The sequence below is a fragment of the Oxyura jamaicensis genome, chromosome 2, assembly GCF_011077185.1.
Source record: "Oxyura jamaicensis isolate SHBP4307 breed ruddy duck chromosome 2, BPBGC_Ojam_1.0, whole genome shotgun sequence".
Lineage (NCBI taxonomy): Eukaryota > Metazoa > Chordata > Aves > Anseriformes > Anatidae > Oxyura > Oxyura jamaicensis.
Window position 1 is genome coordinate 98,194,269 of NC_048894.1, and position 18,773 is coordinate 98,213,041.

Genomic DNA, 18,773 nt, shown 5'->3' on the forward strand with positions numbered 1-18,773 from the left:
GCCACAGTTCAGAAGATTTGTGACACGTATTTACCTTGGCTTCATCCCATAAAGAGAGATTTTGCTTTCTCCCTCCATCTGTATTGGATGTAACTACTATAATTTGTCTGGCTAATGGGAGTGTGAATTACAGTAAGAAAAACAGGATGGAAGACAACAAACCACAGCCAGAAAGACTAAAATGAAGTCAGAAGCTGGTCAGCTCTTCCGATTGCTACCATTTAGATTTGTTGATACATGAAACATGAACGTATTGAGACACAGATTTTCTACAGAAACCAACTCTACCCTAATAAACTAATCACCGAAGCTCAAGAAGGTGCCCATGGTTGTAATAACCCTGGGCAGTAAGAAATAAAGTAGGATTAATTGTCCTAAAGTGCTTGAAATCTGTAGGCTGGATTCTGCTTGTACTAAACCCACAAGCAGAATTTCCAGGGATTTCCAGTGTGAATAGGAGGAAAGTCACTGGAAAGCAGATAAAGTAGACGTTTAAAAACAAAACAAAAAAAAATTAAAGGTGAAAGAGCAGGTAGATGCAGTACACACTGCATCCTCTGAGATTCTGGGGCATTCTAATGAACCAAACAGTAACTATTGAAGAAATTACGTTGTGGTAATGCATTTTGAAACAAGTAAAATCAGACACACAAAAAAACAGGCATCCCAACAGACTGATTCAGCACTCAACTCTTACAGATTAAATATGGTTAAAATTGAACTCATTCCAACAACTTACAGTTAAAAGGTAGGAAACATAAGCCTATGGTATTTTTTTTTATTTTTGGTAAATCCTGCCTCTCTTTCTGAACCGTAAAGCTCTAGTGAGGAGGTATTCATTGATAAAGGTTAGGTTCAGTTATTTATCATCTAGATTAAAAAAAAAATAAATAAAATTAAAATTAAAAAATATTTCTTAAAAAATAATTTAAAAAAGAAACAGTTACTAAAAGCACCAGGGAAAAATCACAGTCAAATGAGAAGTTTGATGCAATTTCTATGCATAAATGATTAAAACCAAAAATGCAAAAAATCTAAACTTTCTAAATTACGGATATAAATCCAAACCGTGCTACTTGTGCCAACCAACAGAACAACACAAAGTTTTAAGCAAGTAAACCTTTCTCCCTCTCTGTACGGGACACCCATATTGGTAACTCTACAGCTTCCTTCTTCTCGTGGTAACCAGATCCAAGACGATTTTTTTGCCATCTCCTTCTGCTAATAGAAGGAAATTTGTAATGAGTATCTTTCTCAACATTTGTGCCAAGCCTTCAAAATAATGAAGTCTAAAGATGGAAGTCTCCTTTTCCAGTAGGCACGCTGAATTTTAGGATTTTTGCCTGTTTTGGGAGTTTTGCAGCCTGTTTGCCCTTAGTTACAACTCCTGTCTCCTTGGGACCGGACTCAGTCCCTTCCCACACTGGCTCTTGAGGGGTACGTGCAGAGTAAGGTGTTCACCTGGGGTGAGCATCCAGGTTGCTGGACGCCCAAACTGCTGGGAGCAGTGGTGCTGGCTGGGTTGGCTCCAGGCCCTCGGTGCTGGGGCCATAACCAACCGCGGGCTTCCTCGATCCCCCCTCATGGGGAGGATCAGCCCTGGCACGACCTGCAAGCATGTACACTGCACCCTTTTGGTGGCTCCAAGGGGGCAATGCATTCCTCACTTCAAGGGTGTTGAGAAGCTCGGGTCCACAGGAATGAGTGAGTCCTCACAATTAGAGGAAAACTAAGAGCCTTCCCAAACCATGAGATGCTTTAAATTGCTGCAGTGCCTTGAGACACAAGAGCTTCGCTTCCTGAGAAGTCTACTGCCTAATAGAAATGCACGCGTCCTCGATGTCGGAACAATCTACAGTAAAGTAAAAAATTAAAAATGCATGTCCGTAAAAGCACCAGTTACACGTGCCGCGTATATCACAGTCACACCACTGTGTATCTTGATAATTACCATTTGGAAGTGCACTGAATTAGGCTGCATGCAGTAGATATTAGTCTGAATCACTAACAGTACCTCTAATTCAAACACAAATATATACTCTCATGACTATGTCCCTTACATACCTTTTCTCCTCAGCAAGCACAACTAAATCATTATTACAATCTAACTTAGCACGCAAATGGCGTTTCATTAAGTCAGAAAGCTGGTGGTGACTTCCCTGTCCCATCTGCAGTACCAGGCTCCAACGGAAGGGTCCCTGCCCCGCAGCCTCCCACTCGCTTGCCGTGGCCTCCTCCAGCTCCACAGCCGGCCTCCAGGCCACCAGCCTCACCCCGCGCAGCGTCTGTGCCAGCTGCGTAAAGATGCTGGGAGCTCTCCTGAATGGAAGTAAATTGCTTCCATTTCAAGCGGCTTTCTTAAACACTAAAAATAGAGGCTATGTGCTGAAGGTCAGGTTTGCAAATCTAATAAAATGATAGGTAACTGAACAAAAATTGGTGAGATAATGTAACACACATGTTACCTTACTCCACACACTTTTCCAGTATTTTCTTATTAATTTGCCTAAAAGCGTGTGCAGGTTTGGAAAGCTGCTACGTAGGCTGAACTCGTTTTCTTTACTCAAGTGTAAACAGGCACAAGCGTCCAATAGGACCAAATGGCAAAAAACGATAGAGAGGAACTGGGAATACCTGGGTCTGGAGCAGTCATTTCACACACGCTTATCTTTAATCTAACCCGCTGAACCAAACGCTGATGTTTTGATTGGCCACATCTGTAGGTACAGTGTGTGTAATTAATTGTTCGTTCAAAAATGCGATTTCATGATGCATTTGATGATTTAGGTATACAACGGTTTTAGTTTTCAGAGCAGACTAAAAATAGTGATTTTAATTTATTCCTGCTGCCTACAATTACCCACAACCATGTATTTTTAAATATTTCCAGCCTATAAAAATTACTAATTTTTGCCACTTGTGTTTATCTGCATTTAGACTTTGATTTGGATAAATTAAGCTCTCAAGTGTTCCTTGCTTTATGAAACTCTGCATGTTGTACACTTCAACACAAATAAATGACTTCTACCATTAGAGGTTTAAATAATGTAATGTATTTCATGCTCAGCCTGAAGCTGGATTCCAATGAAGTTGCTAATGCACGTAATGATTAAGTGTAACTCAAATACTAACTGTGTTGTTGAAAACATGACAGGCAATAATTTGGTCTATTATATTCTGCCATTTAATTGCCTAGTACAGACATTCTCTGACACGTTATGAAGCAATGATTTACAATTATTCAAGCTGCAAAGGTCAGAAAGTGACATTATAATCATCTACACAGAGATCCCTTCTAATGCACAAAAACTAGGTAATACCACACAAAAATAGTTTTACTAGAGTAGCAACTTTCTATTTAAGATTTCCCAAACTGCACAAGTATAAATAATTAATTTACATTACAGTACATTAAAGCATCCTTGAAAATATAATGTTTTTCCTGCTCCTACCAATAAATTTACAAATAAGTCTTTTTGCTCGCTAAAAGTGATCTTAAGAGCGGGCTTTCACTAAAAGTAGCCTGACATTAACAGGCTGAAAATCCAGAAGATTTTTTTTAAAACATAACACAGGAGTACAGCCAATTTTTTGATGCATCTGGTCAAAGCACATTCTCATCTATAAAGCAGGAAGATCTCCTTAGCCACTATACTCAATATAGGTGAGTATTTTTCTTTAGATGTTCTCAAAGTAACCAGTGTCATTAAAATATTAAGCTTTACACAGATTAAGATCTCCAAACTATTCTTAGCATTAACAACAGCAGCAAAAGTGAAGTTATTTCCATGTTTGGGACACTGTAACTCTTGTCAAAGCTCATTTATATGGGGCTTTTTTTAAAAAAAAAAAAAATTAGGAAGATACTTATTTAGCAAAACATCATATAACATCTCCAGAATTAATTGGGAAAAAGAGTTTGAAAGCAAAACGAGGACTGAGAAGCACAAAGGAAAAGAGTAATACACCCATTCACCAAAACAAGTCCAAAACATAAAAAATAAAAGTAGGAAAAAAAAAACACAGGGAAAAAATAATTCAGGGGAAAAAAAAAAAAAAAATCTATTTCCACCCCCTCCAATTTCCCTTGTGTCTGTTCCTTAAAACACTTGACTACTATATATAGAATAAACATGATAAAGACATTACTACAAATGACCTTTCAATTTTCAGGAGGGTAGTAAGAAATGTTTATGTGCATGTTTTAAATACTGACAGTTTTCCTAAAAATCCAAACCTACCTTACACCTATCTTCTTCAGTAGATTTTTTAGGAAGTCATAGAGGAGAGGGGGGAAAAAAATGAACGAAGCAGCCATTCTTACTTGAAACATATAACTACCTCCCCAAAAACTCCGTTTCTGAAAGCAAAGGCAAGAACAAGGCAAAGGAATAGTAGATGCTTTTTTAAATCAAACATTGCCTATAAATTCTGTTCAAAATCTCAAGTGCAGAACAATGCATTTTTCATGTTCTACCTGAGGCATAAAATTTGAAAAGTGCATGATAAGCCTTTTCAAGCCTTTTCACTGCATTCCACCAGGCAAATGACACAAAATTTTTAAATGCTGGGCAACCAGGATTTGCTCATCTAACCCAGGGTGTTGTGTCAGCCAAATTCTGAGCCAGACTTACAAAAATTAAATTCAAATATGCAGCAGTTTGCTACACACGGAAAATAGATACTACCTCTGAAATAACGGGATATATTTTACAGCCATGGGTATGGAAAAGAAAACAATTAACGCACATCTGTGATAAGAAAATGAGTAGCAGACGGTTTATTCCAAATGTTAAAACATTAGCGGTGTCCAATTTCTGTATCATGTAGTTTCTGCCGTGCAGCTGAAGAACAACAAACCCTGAACTTCAATTAAAAAACAACAACAAAAACCACAGCAAAATTACTGCGTTTTTCAACAACCAAGTGAATTATAGATTGTGTACTTTGTGTCATGTAAATATGAGAAACATTTGGAAAAATTAGACACAGCAAACCCTTCCAATAAGAACAACACAGATACATTTTTTTTCTTTTTTAAGTGATTTTTTTTTTAAAAAAAAAAAAAAAGTGTTATTTTGAGAACACACTACACCACAATGTTGCACTGACATTTCACCTTTAAAAAGTGCCCAGGCAGATTCAAAAGCTTTTGAAACACAATTTATCCTCACAACTAGCAGAGGGCTTATTATTAGGAATCTAAAAGTCAGAGGATAGAATATTAACTACTGCAGAAAAGAAAACATAGTGCAGGACCTTCTGTTTGTGACAAAATTACAGAGTTAATGTTCCTGAAAGATCACTTCACCTTTTAAAGCATGATTTTTAAAAAGGTAAAATTTATAGCAATTAAAGCTAATGAAGAAATGCAGCATGAGCTGCTTATGTTCAGGAACTAATAGGTCCACTGAGCATTTCTAAGATTATTTAGCCATCAATGATAATGAATTGACATTGTCAGTGGTGTTAATGTACCAATGCTCAATAGTGCCACTAATCCGATAGCCAATCCTAGCAATTTTTTTTTATGTTGCCACTTTATGTTTTTTAACTTACACACTACCCAATGCTTTCATTAAAAATAGCAGAAACACAGCACAAGCTATTACACTTTTTTCTGTTCTTCCACATTAAAGGATGGCATATTCATTATTTGGACTACAGTTCAAACTGCTCTGATCATTCCTTCTCCCTCAAATCCTGCCCAATTCTTCAGGTCTGTTAGCTGTAGTATAAAAATGTCTTTTACAATTAAATCAATGTTAATGTGTAATTCTTAAAATACATTTTTGGTGCACATTAAGTGAAATGTGATGATTATTTGAACAAGTATATAAATCAGGTTTTTGTGAGCACGGATTATCATGGTGTATGTCTCTTCAGCTTGTTGTTTTGTCATATCTCAATAGCACAGCTTCATGTTGTTGATGCAAATTAGTAGTAATACAGTACTACACAAAAATGGAAAATGGGTACCTGCTTGGCTACCAGGTATGACATATCAGCATCACGGAGTAAGCAATCAGCTTCCCAAACTGACTACCATTCAAGCCCACTGTTTAAATCATCCATGTCATGACTTACAACCAAGTTGTGTATTTTCCGAGACATATTCTAAGAACATGTCAACCCTGGAGGGAAGGAATGATTTTTGACAAGTGAGAAACTGTGCCAAAGCCTAATCAGTTTAATTCTCTTTTTATAAAAGATACACTATTAACTATTTCAAGATTTTCAACTTTGCCTTTGATGATTACATAGTTAAATAACATGATTTTTCTTTCTAAGTTAAAAGGGAATTAAATAAAGAACCATTGTCAAGTTTGTTGAAAACTTCTAAAGAACAGAGCTTAGCCTCAGCTAAACAGTTTTGTGGATCTGTAGTTGATAACCATCTTTCATGCCAAATTCTCAGCAATCCATATAGCAGACACAGCAAATAAGATTTTTCAAACAACATAAAATAGGCTACTGTGCATAAAGTTCATTTCAAGCATGCTGCAAAATAAAGAGTAGCACGAGTTATTCTACTACTGATATTCAGTGGACTTAAGAATTAGGCTCATACATTTTTATTTCACGTTCCAAGAAGTCAGCAATTAATTTTCTTAAGTGAGTAAAAACATCCAAAGTATCTCATAATGCTGCATGCAAAAATTATTTGAAAAACAGAGATGAATCAGTGAAAATCACTCAGCTGCATCTTCAGCTGAAGATTCACTTGTCCTTTAAAATGTGTAACTCACTTTGTCCTGCAGTGGATCAGTATGCCAAGACTGAAAAAAACCCTCCCTGCTTAAAATTATCCCTAACAGCACACCACACCATTCATGTGTTCACTGCATCATCTAATTGAACCTGTGCTGTTCTACACATTAGCCATAAGACTGCTATAGCAGGTTACATAGGTTTGAGTAAAGTGTTTTTATATGATGCATATATTAGTTAATTTCTCTAGCATAATAACATTAAAATATATTTTTAATCAGAAGTAGGGTATTAAAATCCAACTTTGAATGTCCTGTGATGTACCATATATGCCATGGCATTTTAAAACCTTTTAAACATTTCTGCTAAATTAATTAGTTTTGCATTAAGGAGTCTCAATGCCTCCTATTAAATGCAACACATTTGAAGGACAATTAAACATTATGAACGATCCTTCTGAGGAAATAACGATTAAGTAAAAAAGAAAAACAAGATTTTTTTGGTAACAAACAGGAACACAAGCATACATAAAAGACTTCAATTTATTTTTAAAAGTCTTATGCCTGCAATATTTTAGAGCCATTTGTTTGAAAAATCCGTCTTCTGTTTTGTTTTCGTAAAGAATGAAAACCCTAATGGAGTCCAGAAACCTGTTAATGGTACTAAAATTATAACAGTATAGCAAAAGAAAAAACCCCACACAGTAAAGTCTATATTATATATTTTTTATGTCTTTAAATGGAATTTACAGTTCTCCCTGGCAATGTGAATGAACATCCTATAATTTAGTCAATTTACAGATTACAGGTTCAAATTGACCTTGTAGCCCATAAAATTGCTCATCTTCAGTGCAGGATTAGAAGTGGGAAAAGAATGTCATAACTGTATTTAAGGAATTTACCATAACAATGGAAAGGAGGATATGCATGCATAATTTTAGCCACTCTTGCTCACATCAGAGTTTTCAATTCTGAAACAATGCATATCCTGCACTCTTCTCCTGGATAACCATGGTGGAGACTGTTTCAATTTACTCACCCACAGACATGACACTTGTATTCCCTCATCCCAAGGTGCCTCTTGACATGGTTTCTGGCATCTCCGAGCTGAGCTGTTGCAAAGTGGCATATCTTGCACTTGAATGGCTTTGATCCTAAGTAAAATTTAGCATAAGATATGAGTTGAATTAGAATAGCATATCACCCATGGTTAAAGAAATAAAAATTCTTAGGAAAAAATAACCTTTAAGAAAGCCTACCCCACATTTAACCTGTTTGAGATTTTTGCCTAATAAAAAAAGTATCTCGTGCATAAATTTATAACGCCCAGGACACAGATGGTATATACTCATTAAAGTTTCCTTAGGTTCAGGACCACGGAAACTACTCTCTTAATGCTTAATAATCATTCACTTTTTTCTTTTTTTTTCCTCTTTTTAAACACAGAATATTAAAATGAAGCAGATAACCTTTCAACAAGATGAGAAAAGTTGTTCTACACTTTTTGCCATTTCCAAATACAGAAATTCAGGTAATGGCCTAAAATTGTTTGATATTGGTGTAAACTCAAAATGTACCTTTTTTTTAAGCAAGTATATTTAAAGTAAAGTAATTTTACAAGTCTTCCGACTTTGAATAGATTTCACATTAGCATTGGTATTTCAGATTTGTTCTGTCACACACAGAAAATGATTCATCACCTAGCCATTGTAATGACATGCAATGTATGAATATACAGTGGATAAAATATTACGCCTTTATGACTGTTTTATGGTCAAGAATTTATGATTATTCTGCAAACCAGAAGTATTGACATTTTGGCTATTATTTATTTCAAGAACAAACTTTAATATTAAATGTCTAGTGCAGACCAAAGAACTTTAGAATTATTTCTCCAAGGAAAAAGTACCAGGCTATTTCTTGTATCACATCAGTTCAGCAAAAAGTCCAATTATTTGTCTGTCTTAATTATCAGGGATCCTCTCCAGAGTACGGAAAGATTATTTTATTTTTTTTACTGAAATAGTTGAATTGGGCATGCATCAGTCCCTATGTTACTAAGCAGTAACACTGTTCTAAAGTATGCTGTAGCACTTTCCAATTTTCTGACCGCTAAATCCTTAAGCCGATAAATCAAAATCATAGAACTGCAGTTAAAAAGTAAGTACAATATGGTCACAGATTCTCCATATTATGTTTAGTATATGTTTTGCGAAGTACTTCTTCCAATACAGTTAAGCATAATATGAAATATGTGATCTTTAACAAATATACATAAAGAGCTCTGGTAAGAAAAATGTTACACTTTATCATACTTGATCAATTAATCTTTTTGCTTTGCCCTTGAAACAGAATCTCCTCCAAGGATCCACTGGTGAAATTGAGGATCTTAGTAAAAAATTTTAGAGTCTTAAATTTCAATTTAATTCCCAAAAGCTGACGAAAAATGAAGCATTTAATTTTAATCTTCTAACTGAAATAAAAAAGTCAACAGTACTAAGCACGGCCAGACAAGGTTGAATATTTCACAGTTCAATGACAATGAAGCCAGATCTCTTAATACTTCCATTTCTACTGTTGGAAGTAGATGTAAAATATATTTAGCACCTGAATGGTTATATCTAGTCAGCTTTATATGTTTAAATGTCAAAAGCAGGTTGAGACTGGAGCTAACAGCAATCACATTCTATCAATCACACTGAAAAACCCCAGTTTATTTAAATGATCCTGATAAAACTAAATTAATCATTAATTTGGTGACATTTCAAATCAACACTGCATTCTATAAAGAGACCCATGCAAATAAAAAAGCCTATCTTTGCATTAAATAAAAGAGTATTAAAAGTTGATGTTTTAACTTATGATCTTAAAGACTAATTGCACAATTAATAATATCAAGGCCACAGTCAGGATTTCTTTTTAATCTATCGGTGTTTATACTGCTGTTTTATATCACAGAATTCAAATACCAGGTGGATTCAATCCTATGTTCCTTTAGTTTCTCTCCCACTGATTAAATTGTAAATTCGTTCGTCATTCTGTTACTGCAGGTGTCCCGCAGGGTTTCCATACAAGACCTTTGCTGTTTTCCATTTACATGACTCCTTTGTGAAAAACTGTAGTTCAGACCAATCGTAGCTACAGTGTGCTGACAATACATAAATGTATTATTCTGTTGACTGCTCTCATCCAAAAATCACTGAGGCCTTGAGGTTTATTTATTTATTTATTCCTCACATCCAGAGCTGAGTATCTGTTAACATCTCCATTTAAGCTCCATGAAAATTCACTTGCTGGCAGGCTACAGTCAGTACTTATCACCTGAAACAAAAGCAGTACATCTCCCCTTTAGGTTGCTGATGCCAAATTCATTCCAGTATCTTCTTAGATGGAAAAAAAAAAAAAAAGTAAAAATACCTGCTTCAGATGAAGGCATTTGACTGAAAGTTAAACAAATGGGGCAAAAACCTCTATTTAGTATAAGGTTATCTGAGACAATATTGAAGCAATTAAACATTTCTTAGCCATATTTATCACAAACGTCAATGGTTCTCATCTGCTGTGTTAATGTGATACTTACTACTGGCTTTACATTTGGCTTTTAGTTCACTAAAACTTGCAATACAGCACCTTTCCACCCAGATGACTTAAAAAAAAAAAAAAAAAAAGTAAAATAAAAATAAAAAAAAGCCATGGAATTACTTTATCCACAAGTGGAATAGTGGCATGGTAACACAGTGTACATTTTCCGAGGCAGCAGTAAACAATAAGGCTCTTAACTACAGAGCTGAGGGCAAAAAAATGAAAATAGACTCTTAACTAGAGAATTGGGAAAAAAATGAAAATAGACTAAATAACAGAAACCATGCTATTCTTTCTCACGAGATGACAGGAGTTAATAATCCTAACACAAAAGAAACCCAAACCTATAACAAAAGTTCACTGCCTGTTTTAAGCCAACATCATCTGCATGTGCAGGCAGAGCTGTGCCTCTAGCTCAGGCCCAACGCAAAGTAAGCAGAGCCACATGAAAGACCATCGTGCTATCTCCTAGTACGGTTGGGATATGGGTAGTAAGATGCCACACTTACATTGGACAAGCCTTCCATTAACTGAGGAAATCTGATGAGAAATGAAACAAAGATGATGTGGTTGCAGGTGATTTTTCCTCACATGTTGATTGTTAATTAAGTTTGTGGGACCTGCATCAATTGCAAACTAAAAAGTCTTCCACCTCTACTACTCCTTTTATTTGTCTTTACACTTCCTCATTTTCACTTGTCAGCATGTGATGGACTTGCTTGTTATCTCCTCTATAGCAAAGCTTTCCTTTCATTTGCAACATGAAAATCTCTTAGGTTATTTAACAGTATTTTGAAATGCTATTTTTTCTATTAATGTAAATCATTAGTTGATTCTTTCTACAACTTTCCCTTCCATTCCTCCCTACCCCAAAACCATCACCAATTACTCAAATTAATTAAAAAATAATAGAAAAACAATGAGTTAGATATGGTTATACATAGAAAGATATATCTATATACACACATGCACATCCTGATGCTGAAGAAAGACTTAGGAAAAGCACATAATCAGAACAATAGACGGAAAAATAACTGCAGCTTCTTCTCCTGTTATGCACTTGATGCTACCCTCGAAAAGACGAGAGAAGCTAGAAATACTACTGTGCTTTCCTCACCAACAGTGTATGGTACAGCTGGTGGTGTAGGGCAGTTCCCTCTGCCACCGTTCCCAATAACCCCATGTTTGTTTCTTATTTAGCTGCATCTGTTGTGATCTGACAGACTGGAAGGAAAGGTTCTATGATACACAAAGGAAATCACAAATATGAAAACGGGGATTGGAAGAGAAAGCCTTCCCCCCATTAACTGTTAATAAAAGTCTCCACATGGCTATTTATGGGAATAAGCAAAGCATCAGAAAAGCAATCCATTTAGAGGTGCTGTGAGAAAGAGGCCCGATTAAACTCTCATCTGTAACCCTTCTACACCCCTCCACAAGCACCACCAAAAAGTGGCTTGCAAACTGAAATGTATTCTTTTACTGCTTTGCATATTTAGGGCCATTCAAAAGCACGATGAAAATATTCTTCATGATAAGACCTACACATGAGATGGTAAAAAGTACACTAACTTTTACTAAATGTTACAATCAATGATGTAACTTATGTAAGTAGGGTTGCTTTGTCATATATTGATAGTTACCTCACTTTCACATCCACATTAAGTTGATTTTAAATGCAATTAATACATATAGTCAAGGAAGACTAATGGACTACATTCTGCACTTAACCTGGTGGACATTTTCAAATGGCACAAGTGACCAGTGCAAACCTATTTTGCATTGTAAACGACTAAATAAATCTTAATGGATTAAGAATGATCAGCTATCAACACACAAGGGAAATTAAGTGCTGAAATGCCTACATTGATTATTTTAAATTATTAGCCTTACTCTGTTCTTGAATTTGTATGCTTTTAGTGAGCTTTAACACATTTACAAGACTTATTGACTATAATTACAAGAGAATTCAAGTAATGGACACATCAATTATAAGCAACATGTCTTGACCAGACAGTTGCATAAAGAATTCTAAAGAGAGCTCCATTAGCATCTTCCCCCTTAGTTTTATTCAGTTTTATCTGCCATAAGAGGGCATATTAAGGGCTTATACAGCTGCTCTGACCATGTGAACACGACTGTCCCTCTAAAGACTTAACACTGCATTCAAAGTTGGACATTAGCTGCAACAATCCAGATAACTGCAATATTGGCAGGCCAGAAGTAACGCTGAAAGTATTAAGTAGGTGAGTTATTGGCATCCATGAATACTGCAGCTACAGTAAAAAGCTTTGAAAGGTTTGAAATACAACGTCCACGTTCCCCAAGATTAATTTTGAACTTTGTTGTCCAGTCATGCCCTCGCCTTTTCATAAAAAACTTACGAAACTATTTTAGGATTACGCCAGGAATTACCATACTTACATGTTTCTTTTTTTCTTACCTTTTTGTTCTCTTCCTTGTAACCATGCACTAAGTTTCAAATACTGCATGAATTTAAACTATAGCTTCCATAATAAGCCATTATTTAAAAGTACAGTAAAATAAACCTTACAGTTTTAATGAAAATATGTTCATTGAAATGTGAATTTATTATTCAAATCCACTCATAAATTCAACCATGGAGACACCACTTGTCTAAGCAGAGCTCAGTGATTTAGAAAAGCTGTCTATTTAAAATAAAGAATGTATGGCAGGTTTATAGAAACATCGCAGTGAATTTTTACATAAATTTAGAACTGCAGCTTATGCATTTTTCTACAAAAATGTTTTTTAAATTTTCCACTTAAAATTAAACATAAAAATGAATTGAAAGTGTGATCAGCACAGAAACTTAATCAGATATTACATCCCCGTGCATCACATCAACATTACACACTACCTCCCAAAAAGGCTGACCTGTTCCAATTCCCATAACTTATTTCTACAATAAACTCTTGATGCTCATTATTGATATTTATTAAGGAATGATGTATTCTCAAATGGCTATCCTGAAGCATCATGCTAAAATGCTACAAGTATTACTGAATTGAAACAAAATAAACAATTTGGATATTAAACAACTGCGAGGAAGAAGACGTTAGAAAGAACAGCTAATTGTTCTCTTAAACCAGCACTGTTTCATTATATGAATTTAAGAACCAATTAACGATTACAATTTAGATTAAAGGGAAGGAAATCTCTGTATATGAAACAAAAAGCAGAAGGGCGACTGCATTAAAGTGTTCTTACATTTTCTGCCCTTTGATCACCATATTTTCAAACCCCTTTAGGTAATTTTCAATTTCATCAGTGGCTCATCAGGCGGTATGAATACCAGTTCCTAAGAAACGTTAAAGAGATTAACAAGCAGAAAAAGACCAATGGTAGTAATTCACTCAGTTTCAAAGAGACCACTTGCAAAGAGAGCGTTTCCATACCTGTATGGGTACGAATGTGAGCTAGGAAGGCCATGGAATTGCTACTCCTACACATCTTCCCACAGTACTTGCAGATGTTGCCTTGGTTCTCTTCCCTCTCTCTGTTTATTTGCTCAGTGTCTTCCACGATGTACTTATTCACTTCCCGCAACAGTTCCTCGTGCTGCTCTTTGATGTGGAGGAACAAGTTCTGCTCCGAATCGAAGGGCTCCGTGCACTTCACACATTTAAAGGTAGCGCCTCCTTCGGGCAGCTCCTCCACACTTGCCTGCTCATTTCGCATGTGCCCCGCACTGGCCAAGTGCTGGTGAAGGTTGCTCTCTGTGTAAAACGATTTTCCACAGAGTAAACAATGAAAATGTTTTTCTTTTGAAGGATGTTTCATGGCTATGTGAACATTTAGTCCGCTCAAACCATCTGCTAGGAAACCGCAGTCATCACAGCGAATACGTGTCGATTCCCCAAGGGAAATTCCTTCCGACTTCTTCTTTTTCCCACTGTTTGGTGAAGTGTCTGCTTTCACTGCAAGCTCACTAACTCTCGCTCCACCTGACGTTTGTCCTTCATCTGCATGGTCAATGGCCTCCTCATCTTGATGGCTTTTTAATCTCACTATGGAAGGATCAAACTTGCCAAAATTTTGCATTGCCTTTCCTTTATCATCAGCACTGATAGCTGTTCCTAAAGCCTCATTACTACTTTCTTGCATGCCCTCAGCTGCTGAGCCATCTGCCTCCCAAACACTGTTATTTATAGATACTTCTGCTTCATGTTGTGCTTCCATAAGGGCTTCTTCCTCCTCCCCAGTAGGATCCTCTTTGAAACTTCTGTCACCCTCTAAACTATGTATATTTTGCACCATTTCTCCAATGTTTCCAGCAAAATTTGATTGCTGTTCTGCACTTTTTGTTTCTGGAAGACTTAATATAAGTGGGTTATTTTCTGTCAGTGGTATTTCGTCAAGAACGTCTGTGTTTCTACATTCTACTTCAGGGTTTTCTCTAGTTGCTTCCAAGCTTTCCTCGCCTTTTCCTGAATTCAAGTCTGTGCCACCTGAAATATTCTGATTTTCTGCAGTGCAGTCATCTGAGTTGAGCAGTTCCCCACCATGCCCATTGCACTGCAACTCACAAGTGCCTGCTTCTTTAACCGATACCTCTTCATCAAACTTAACAGCTTTATCTTTCTGAGGACCCTGCTGGAATCCTTCGCAAAAAAGGTTTTCTCCTCCATTTTTAGCTTCCACTTCAACTTCACTTTCTACTGTATTTTGGGAGCTGCCTTCTTTAGGCATTTCTGGGGATGCATTTTCATCTATGACAATACCCTCAGTTAAGCTTTTATTCACATGATCACCTTCTACTGCATCACTGGCGTATTTCATTTCACATGGAACAGTTTTCATCTCTCCTGCACCGGGATGGTGCTCCTCTTGAGACAAAGCAGTGCCTTCTTTAGTGATATGTGCTGCGTCTGCTTCCTCCACTGAGGAATACACATGCGACTCCCTCCTAATTTTATGTTTCTCTGTTGCCGCATGCCTAATCATCTCTCTCCGAGTAACAGCATAGTAGTCACAAGCCATGCAGTAGTATTCAAATTGTTTTGTATGTTTTCGTTTCACGTGCAACTCCAAAGAAGAAGAAGAATGAGCAGTGAAGTCGCAATGTATACACCTGTTGTCGTTTGCACCCACTGCTCTTCTCTGGAAGCACGGGTCACCATCCTGAGTAATCTTTGCTGGTTCAAGCAGTATGTGTTGTTTTATATTTACTGAATTGCTAGCATGCTCCAAATCTGGCAGCCTACTGACATTTTCAGCTTTTACCTCAGCCTCTCCTTGCTCAACTTCCTGATTGTCTAAGACAGAATTCCCCAAATCTGATGTCTGGCTACCATCCTCAACATGTTCACACAAAGCAGTCACAGGGCTGCTAACCTTGCTCATGGATTCAAAATTACCTCCTTCAGGGTTAACAACAATCTCTGAGTTCTGTTTTCCATGTCCTTCTATTTCCACACGACTTTTATGTTTTTTGGTTGCACAGTGCCGTTCCATATCTCCTTTGGTTACAGTGTAGTAATTGCAAACCTTACACAAATAGCTGTACTGATGACTGTGCTTTCGTCTGATATGAACAGTTAAGTTTGTAACACTGGAGGCCAAAAGACCACAATGGGTACATGTCCTAGAAATAGTGCCTTTGGGTCTCCCTCTTTTCGGTGCATTAGCTAAAACCAATTCATTTTCACCAATTCTTTGATCAACTGGAACAAATTCCTTATTTCTCGATATGTTTTCCACAGTAGAAGATGAAACGTGTATAATTTCTTTATCTAACTCTGTGTTGCCATTCCCAGAAATGGAAGGTTCCATCACTGTTTTAATACCACCAACACCAACGCAAACTTTTTCAATGCATTCCTCAAAACGTAGTCCAATATTGTTTTTCCTGGCATTTTCAAGGTGTTTGCTTCTTTTGATATGCTTCTCCATTCCTTCCTTACTCAGGGAGTAAAGATTACATGCTTTGCAAAGGAAGTGATACTCCTGTGCATGTCGGAGTTTTATGTGCCTTGTAAGAACCGTGGAAGATCTTGTCTTATAAAAACACTTTTTACACTGAAATTGGGTTTTATTCAGAACAGAATGCTTTACATCATTTCTATGATTTGCAAAGAAAGAGTCTGGATTTTTTGGTTTTATTGGTACTTCCATTTCCTTTACAAGATTTTGGCTACTGTTTGATAGTGAGTCGGCAAAACTTACCACTTGCAAGGTGGGACCACTGTTACTCAATGAAGTAGCTGGCTGAACTAATGAACTATCATGTTTCTCATCCTTTTGATGATTTATCAGCTCTTGTTGTGTTTGAAAGAAAAGAACACAAGTTGGACAACTATGGGACACATTATGCACTTCACTCATATGGCTTTCAAAGTTTATCACATTCAAGCTGGTAAATGAACAGAGTTGACAATTAAAGCTGCAACCTCCCATCTGGTGTTTACTGTCCTGACAGTGTTGCTTCATGTCTTCCTCGACTCCAGAGGAATAACTACATGTCTGACAATGAAACTGAACCCTTTTTGTATGAAACTCTACAGCATGAGTTTCCAAACTTTTTTTGTTCTGAAAAGCATGACCACAGTCAATGGAAGTATGATGAACACCGTGATCAGCAGTAAGTTTACCTTCAGAATTTTTAGTATCCGTAGGGCTGGAAGAAAGTATATTTGGCTTATCGTGAGTAAGATCTTGAATTTCTGAAGTATTACAAAGACTTTTACCATCTGTTTCTAATTCTGTATGTGCTGTAGGGCTTGAATCACCAGGTTTAACCTGTGTGCTGGAGACATGCTTTATGTATCCTCTCTTAGTTTCAGACTTGCCTCTCTTACCCAACAAACTGTACCTTCTTTTAACTTGCCTTTTTAATCTAAGAGAACTGCTTCCTCCAAAAGAAGTTCTTAGCAATGCAATGTTTCTTTTATGTTCCAGTCTATCAAATCTCTTTGTCACATTTAAACTGCTAACTAGCTTTTTGGTAGTTGGTGGGAGTTCTGATTTCTGCAATACGCTTTCTGAGGGTCCTAGTATTTCTAGCTTTTCCGTATTAACTTCATGAGCTCCTTCTATGCTGGAAGAAAGCAACTTTCCTATCGTAGTATCTGCTTTTTCATCAGGAATATCTGTAGATGGTATCATTTCAACAAGAAGTTCAGTGTTATCATTTTGTTTAGACAAGCTTACTTTTGAGCCTTTCAGTGCACTGCAAACATTTAATACTTTTGCATCAGCAGTCCTTGCCCTTAATTTACTGCTCCCAGGTTTTGCTCTCACATTTCTCTCTCTGGTTGCAGTAAACTGTTGCTTTTTAAACGATTTTTTTGTCAATATCTGCACAAATCCTCCCCGTGCAGCAAGATTTTGGCGTCGAAGGTGTGTCTTGCCAAGGAAATGAGAATTTAGGAGATTTTCCTCGGGACTCTGAAAACCACAAAGATCACAACAAAATATCTTGGATTGCTCATAATCTTGCTTAGCATGTGTATGTAATGTTGAACTACATTTAGCTGAGCAACTACAGTGAGGGCTTGTTTGCTCTTCAGATTGTTTAGAGTGGCTTTCTTGTATATGCTTTTCCATATCAGAGCAGGATGGTAATAACTGATCACATGTTTTGTCTTTAAAATCTTTGTCTATGTTTCCAACTCTGTAGCCAACATTGATTTCTTCTGAAGAAGTTAACTTTTCAGGAGCAGCAGCTAGCATCTCTTGTGAATGTTTGCTTTCCTTGTGAATTTTCAGGATAGCACCATCAGCACATTTGAAATCACAATGTGGACACATGAAATTTGAATTAAATAAGTTGTCACCATGACAACTGGTGACTCCTTCCTTCTTTGCAGCTCCAGCTTCAATATTATCTGCTCCTCCAACTAGGACTTTGTGCAGCTTCCTTCCACTGTCCTTCATGTCTGCTGAAGAAATCAGCTTTCTTTTCCTGCAGACATTTTCAGGTCTTTCTGCTTCAACAATGTCCAGGCTTGGTGATCCTGGCAATGCCCTTTTATTTGTTCCATTCTCTCTTCTTCTCTTTTCAAGGTTCCTGAATACTTCATCTGATATGAGCTTTCTTCTCTGCTGAGATGAAGAATCACATTCAGCATTTTCTCCTGATGCATTTTTCAGGGATCCTTTTCTCAGCTTAGTTTCCAAGCTCTCATCAACATCATCTCTCTTCTGATTATCCTCCCCATCCATTCTTAACATGGATACTGTCAACTGTACATCATTTGGCTTAGTACCTATAAAAGAAAAGGGTTATTATTAATCTTTTATATACAACCAAAATTTATAAAGTTCAAGTTTTTTTTAAAAAAAAAAGTTGTTTGTTTTTTTTTTAATTTAATTTATCAAAACAAGTTTAATAAAAAAAAATATATAGCAAAATAAAATTGTGTCAAACCTTGTGACACCTGAAAACCAAAACAACTCCTAGGCACTTGGTTCTCTATGACATTTAAACACCATGTGACCAAGGACTGGCTTCAAAAG

The 18,773-nt window shown here is 36.6% G+C and overlaps 1 protein-coding gene across 2 annotated transcripts in view; it reads right to left on the minus strand.

Moving 5' to 3' along the window:
- Window positions 1-18,773, minus strand: part of ZNF407 (zinc finger protein 407) — a 336,175-nt gene that overhangs the window by 292,541 nt on the left and 24,861 nt on the right. For both annotated transcript variants that reach the window (XM_035317944.1, XM_035317943.1), the window contains exons 2-3: window positions 13,712-18,523; window positions 7,750-7,864 (exon numbers count right to left, since the gene is read on the minus strand). In XM_035317944.1, coding sequence (XP_035173835.1) covers window positions 7,750-7,864; window positions 13,712-18,488 — 4,892 coding nt within the window. In that variant the 5' untranslated portion in view covers window positions 18,489-18,523. The remainder of the gene's footprint in view (window positions 1-7,749; window positions 7,865-13,711; window positions 18,524-18,773) is intronic.